General features: G+C 37.9%; 1 protein-coding gene across 4 annotated transcripts in view; it reads right to left on the bottom strand.

Moving 5' to 3' along the window:
• Nucleotides 1-6,463, bottom strand: part of cc2d1b (coiled-coil and C2 domain containing 1B) — a 22,652-nt gene extending 16,189 nt beyond the window's left edge. For 3 of the 4 annotated variants that reach the window (XR_010910663.1, XM_067475614.1, XM_067475616.1), the window contains exons 1-6: nucleotides 6,034-6,463; nucleotides 5,608-5,741; nucleotides 3,387-3,531; nucleotides 2,445-2,548; nucleotides 1,087-1,206; nucleotides 188-334 (exon numbers count right to left, since the gene is read on the bottom strand). Coding sequence is in view for 3 of the 4 variants with exons in the window: in XM_067475614.1 (XP_067331715.1) it covers nucleotides 188-334; nucleotides 1,087-1,206; nucleotides 2,445-2,548; nucleotides 3,387-3,531; nucleotides 5,608-5,670 (579 nt within the window). In the remaining variant the exon portion in view is untranslated. The remainder of the gene's footprint in view (nucleotides 1-187; nucleotides 335-1,086; nucleotides 1,207-2,444; nucleotides 2,549-3,386; nucleotides 3,532-5,607; nucleotides 5,742-6,033) is intronic. The other variant, XM_067475615.1, reaches the window with a different exon arrangement.
• Between the last annotated feature and the right edge of the window lie 37 nt (nucleotides 6,464-6,500).

Here is a 6,500-nt window from a genome sequence, read left to right as displayed (position 1 = left end):
GTTGCTTTAGATATTTTCTGGTATTTCACAACAACAAAAGTTAATGAGGAATTCCATGCTGTAAATAGACTGTACTGTACTAAAACCAATATTACACTTGATTAAAGACAGAAAAAAACAATAAAAATGACAATGTGTGAAAACAGCATGAATAACTATCTTCTCCTCAGGCAGTAGTTTTACCTACCTTTAAACCACGATCAAATCTCCTGGCTTTGGAGGTGTCCCCTACAGTCTTGGCATTTTGTAAAGCTGTCTTGTACATGACTACTCTCTCCTCCAGGGTGTGCTGGAGGCTCCCAGGGTCAGCTGAGGAAACCTTTACTTCCTGCTGCTTTACAAGTGCATACAACAAGTAGATGTTGTTACTACCGACAAAAAAACCATGTCAATTTATGTCAGTGAGCATGCAGAACTGATTGGTTGACTGGTTGAGAATGGAAAGTGTGTCAGAGATGGATAAAAGGAGGAAAAAATACTAAAGGGTAATTCTGCACGTTAATACCACATCTTGCAAATGTTTAAATACTGGATGCACATAGTATTTAAAACATTTTAAGCAGCCTGATACGCTGTTCGGATAAGTACCAGGAAAATTAGGCAGAATAATGCAAAGAAATGAAAGACTTACTGTCAAAGGGCAAATAATCTTAACTGACCTCAAGTGCATTTACTCTATCAGGTAACTATTATTTGGAGATATTGTTGTAATGAAATAAATCACCAAATAACCTATATTTAACACGCATGTCTTTAGCCTGTGGCACGATACCAGAATAACTAGAGAAAACCCACGCAAACATAGGGAGAACATGCAAACGATACAGAGAAAGACTGCAGCCAGCAGCTGGATTTGACCCAGGCTTGTTCTATTTGTGAAGTGGCAGCGCTAACCAAGCCATGCTGTCCCTTCAATTATTATTTTTTTATTTAATAAATAATAGGGGGCTACACCTGCAGCAGGGGAAGGAGGACAAAAGCATCTGCTCTTTTATATTACAGTAAGGGGACAAAAGAATAACTCAGTTTTTTGACAGCAGGTGTCAATTTCAATGCTGGCAGAGAACAGCATGTGCTGTATTGTACCTGCAGTGATGGGGAACGTGGTGTTTCAGCTTGAGAACATTCAGCAGTAGTAGAGGATGTGGAGGAAATAGTAACAGCATCTTCATCTTCCTCCTCACCCACCACTTCCTGCAGCTCTGCCTGACGGAGAAAGAAATACAGCATTTCATCAACATCAAAGTTTCACAGTTCATAAACAATGCTGGATTTCGAAAGAACTGAGTCAGACAAGTTTCCATTTGCTGGTTTAGTAAACCTTGAGGGTAATTTCACAAATGAAAGTTCTTTATCTTGAAATGTGCAGATGAAATTAAGATGAATTTATCATAGCCTAAATTAACCACAATGTGTGACATATACAAACTTTATTTCATTGATGGATTTCAATTGCTGTGGCATTTTAACACACAAAGTAAAGATATCTTTTTAAAAGTAATTAGATAGGCCAGTTGTCAGGTGGGTCTTGTACCACAGCTACGCTTGCGTTCATCAAACTCAACTTTGCACTGAATAAAAGCTGGTGTTCCAGCTGTTTAATTAGGCTAAGAAAAGGATCAACGCCATGATAATCTAGCCCACATGTCTACAGGAAGATTATCTTTATGGCTACAAAATCAACCTATTGTATCACACTAAAAATACTTAATATCAAGAAGTAACGGATAAAGATCTTTTGAAGACTGACAACTGTGTTGGTGCCTTTATAGGTCAGACAATTGCAGCCGATTCAGAGTACTGCTTTAGTGAGTCCTCACTTTAATTAAGAAAATATAACATTTAGTTCTTTATGCTGGAGTCACACTTGAATTGCTACACACCATCTAAATCTCAGGTTTGTTTAAAGCTGTGCTCAGTGTCAAAACTTCATGCACTACATATCTGGAAACAACTCTCGAAACTAAAAGGCGTGGTCCAACTGTACATTCTTTCATACTGAGGATTTGCAGACAAACGTTTTTTTGTCAGTGCCATTAAGTTAATAAATGCTTGCAGACAATTCACTCGTATTTTGCACTGCAATTTTTTAGCTCCGTTTTAGATTATAACATTTTATTATTATTTATACATGTTTCTTTTATATCATAGCTTGTGTGTAAGTAAAGCATTTAATTGCCTTATAGAAAGATGAAGTATAACTCACTATGCCTTTTTCTTGGTAAGGATTTGCTTTGTAAATACAACAATTAGCTCCACAAAGGGTAAATACTTTTTTTTTGTGTACTTAAGTACTATAGCTGAATATTCAACCTTCATCAACATTCATGGTGATTCAAGTTATTTACTGTTATCAGTAAACTTCTTCTTCTCATCCAGAATTTCAAAATCTACGCAGCCACAAACCTCATTATAAGAGCAGGAAAAAAAATGCAGAAACTAACCAACAGATCCTCATCATCTTCCAGATTATCATCGTCTTCTTCTTCATCCACATCTCTCATACACTCGTCTGCCATTTTTGCAATGTCCTCCATGGGCAGGGGGGCTACGACACAAACATCATGTCATGAATCCAACTGAGTGTATATAAGACACATGATGATAACCTCTGCTCTGCACAGAGCCCAGAGATCAACCCCTTCCTCTTTAATGTTGCTATGGCTGAACAGGGGATGAAACCTGCAGCCACATTCTAAAATCTCATGGAAAGATAGAGTGCATACAGTTGTTGCACAGTGCTTCTTGTGTGATGTGTAATAAAACGTCTATCAGCTCCTCAAATCAGCAGAACTCAATAGAAACGTCCCAATTCCAATAGAATCGCATATCAGGTCCATTACTGTGCCTGTGTACATGTCCTCTTACTCAGAAAACTTATAATACAGCCCCCAATATCACATTGGTTGAGCAGGTAGGTGGCAGTCTATGGTTTGGTGGGGTTTTAAAATAAGTTGAACGGCAATAGTAAAGCCAAGCGGAAGCTCTGCTGAAGTCTTAACCTCCAGTTGCTAAGATTTATTCTCATAAAGAAAATTTTAAACATGTTTAATAATATATAAGACTGACCCAAGTGACAAACAAGAGAGATCTATGCACTAACTAAAGCTTTACTGTATAACTCATTGTTGACTGCGACTCTTCATCCAGGATCTTACTTCAAATGCTTTGTTCGTTTTTCTTGTCATTTTTTCTTTTAAGCAAATATGGCTCCATTTATTAAACACTGACCAGCACCATGTTTGTTGTGACCAGTTGGGGTTTACTTGTACTCAGTCTGGAAAAAAAAAGTGGCATTGAGACATCCCTAGCACTCGGCTTCACAAAAACACTAGTCCAATAGCAGAAACTGTTTCCAGGAGCAGAAATTATAACCCAGCTCTTACCCTTTCCCTTCGGCTTGACTCGCCCTTTGGCAGCAGTTTTGTTTCCAGTGATAGCAGCAAGTTCAGCCTCCAAGTCCGGGTCGTCCAGATTCTCCTCCATGCCCGTCATTATCTCTTCTGGGTCTAGGTCTACAAATAGGCCCATCTAAAACCGGGCAAGTACAAAACAAACCTTCTCAGCTGTAGTCAAGAGAAAATGTGTAAATTAAACATGTTTTACCCAGTGGTAGAAAGTAATCAAGTGTATTTACTTTGTTTGTTTTTTGTTGGTTTGTTTGTTTGGTTTTGTTTTTTGATAGATTATGCTCCAAAGCTTAGCTTAAAAAGGAAAGCTTAGAAAGTTTAGCATTCCTGCTTGATTAGGAAGTTTTGCAGCAATTTTTTTTATTGTAATTTGATAATAACTAATACCTGAAAGGCAGTGCAGAACATGGGGAAGAAGGGAAATTTACAGCTTTAACCATTTCGATTTCATACTGTAGATTAATGTATTTCAAATTTTCAGAGATAAAAAGGGTCATTTTTACTCATCCACATTTATCTGGCACATTTACACATGGACTCCACATAATCCTGTAAAAATACAATAAATGGATAAGCATAAAACCATTGCCAACCATTTTGGGGTTTTCATCTCATCAGATGTCTAGTACATTTCTAGAATATACTACACAATACACACAGAATTAGGGCAACACAAAATTAAACTACACACAAGCAGGACAGTGTTGTGTCACACACACTCCCCTTCCCCGATTCCACCCGTAGCACCAAACTAAGACATTCTGTCTGCATACTTTGTTTCTGTTGCTGTTCTGTGTCACAAGCTTTTCAGAAGTATTTCAGTGTTGGCATTGCTGAAACCAGATTTGACATTTTAAAGAACTTCTTACACACTAAAGTTGATAAGAAAGCTAAGGAAATAAGGACATAAAACTAAGACTATAACACAAAGAGGACAATGTACAGAAATAAAATCTAAAATAAAATTGAGGATTATAATCACTGAAAATGCTTAAAACCAATTTTAAAAAAATACAAACAGACAGCATATATAGAGTACTAAAAATAAAGAAATGAATGTAAAATTTAAATATTTTTAATCAAAGGCCAGGTGGGTTTTAGGTTTGTGCTAAAAACATCCACGCTTTCGGTTGTTCTGAGATCCTTAGGCAGGCTGCTCCAAAAGGCTCAGAGCACAAACACTAAATGCTACCTCACCAAACGTTTTTGTCCTGCACTTTGGAACTAAAAGATTTGTGCCAGAGGATCTTCAAAGCTGGACTACACAGTTAGGCTGGTGCAACACCATGAAGTTCTTTAAAAACAAGTACAGGAATTTTAAAATCAACATGGAAACTGAAAGGCAACCAGTTTAGGGACCTAATAATAATAAAGTGTCCTTTCAGATTCTTTTTCTCTTTTTAGTACACATCCAAAACAGAGAATTCTCCACATTTATCCATTTTTTAAAAATATGGTATCTAGCTACAAAAGAATTATCCCAACATACAGGAATGCATATAGAAAACGCATTATCGTAAGCAGGAGCAGCATTAGCAGTCATTTTAAATTTAACAGAAAAAAGCACCTGTCTCATACAACAGCTATGTCAATCTGTGAGTTGAAAGCTTCTCATGTCTGTTATAGGAACAGGGGGAATGCAATTGTTGAAGGAAAACTTTTCATGTTCCAAGCAAAAGTGGAGGGCGCCCACATTTTTTTCCTCACTGTGCTTTCAAGCAATTTGTTCATTAACCTATCAACAAATGATGGATTATATCATAACTTAATTTTCATACCTAAAAGATTGGAGTTCTCCCTTCAGCACTGCCTTTAACTAAGATTTCCAAAAATCATGCAACAATTTGAGACTGAGCACCAGAAATTGCCCAGATCAGGAAATGGAGACAGCATGTGAATCTGCTGACCACCATGTGTCACAAATAGGATTTTCTTTTTCAGCATATATGATGGATAATGTAGATTCTGTTAAACGTGTTCAAAAATAACCTTTAACAGTGTAAAAGAAGGGTTTTTGACTTTTAGGTGGGCAGTTCTTCCTTGGTAATGGTTCCTTATGCTATGCTATACTTATGAATATTATTATGGCACATGTAAGTTAGTAGTTTACGCACTGGTACTTTTACTTAAAGATATTATCCGAGTACTAGCTCCTCCACTCGTTTTCTCGATCGGAGTGGTTTTTCACTGCTGTTACCTGCTTGGCTGCAGCAGCGCCCTGGCCTTTTGGCTGCGGTGCTCTCTTCTTTTTAGCAAACATGCTGTTGTTGTTTTTGTTGCCGTTGTTGTGGCTTGTTGTTTCATCAACTCCCTGGAGGTCCAAACTAAAACCTAACACACAAACACATGAAATAAAATCAGTTTGCCACCGTTAACAGAGGCTGATGACACTAGTTAAAATCATGTGAGCAGTTGTCAGGTGGGTGCCAGACAGTGACCGACAACGATCTTCCAACTGACGGTAACGTTAGCCGAGAGCTAGCTGTTAGCTAACCATGTTGGCTGCCTCTCAGTAGAAAACTTTCTTTAAGGAGTTTCTTTACGTAAACTGTCGCTGTCCCTGCTAGTAAGCAACGTTATTTCAGAGAGTTCTATGTAACCTGAAAAGCGTGTGTGTCTTTACCTGACTGGCCACCACTTCATCAATTACTTTTCAGAGGAGCAGTTTCATTTCTGTGGTTTGACATGGTAACGAGTTTGTTTAAGCACGCATGCGCAGTGCGAGGAGAGCGTCCTGCGCTTACACTAGTTTCCCTCGGTGTTGACTGTCAGGCAGGCCCTGCCTTAAAGAGCACAACCACCCAGAGGTGGACATGCTGTGCATTCCTTACACATGTTGCTTGTTATACCGGTAGGCTACTAACTAATCGAATGTACTTTCCACCAATCTCTAAATGTGAACATTAATTGAGTGATAGATCTAAAGACATTAGGAAGCTCTATTGTTCTGGTTTCATATTTTGCAGCCATCTCATGATTTGTATTGCCATTAGCACTAAAAACACCAGAAACCCATACAATGATGTTCTTGTACAAAGACAACAAACACTGTATAAACAAATTGTAATTGATGGATGAAAAGATGAATGG

Source organism: Channa argus, chromosome 14, assembly GCF_033026475.1.
Source record: "Channa argus isolate prfri chromosome 14, Channa argus male v1.0, whole genome shotgun sequence".
Classification (NCBI taxonomy): domain Eukaryota; kingdom Metazoa; phylum Chordata; class Actinopteri; order Anabantiformes; family Channidae; genus Channa; species Channa argus.
This window is presented reverse-complemented; position numbering and strand designations above follow the sequence as displayed.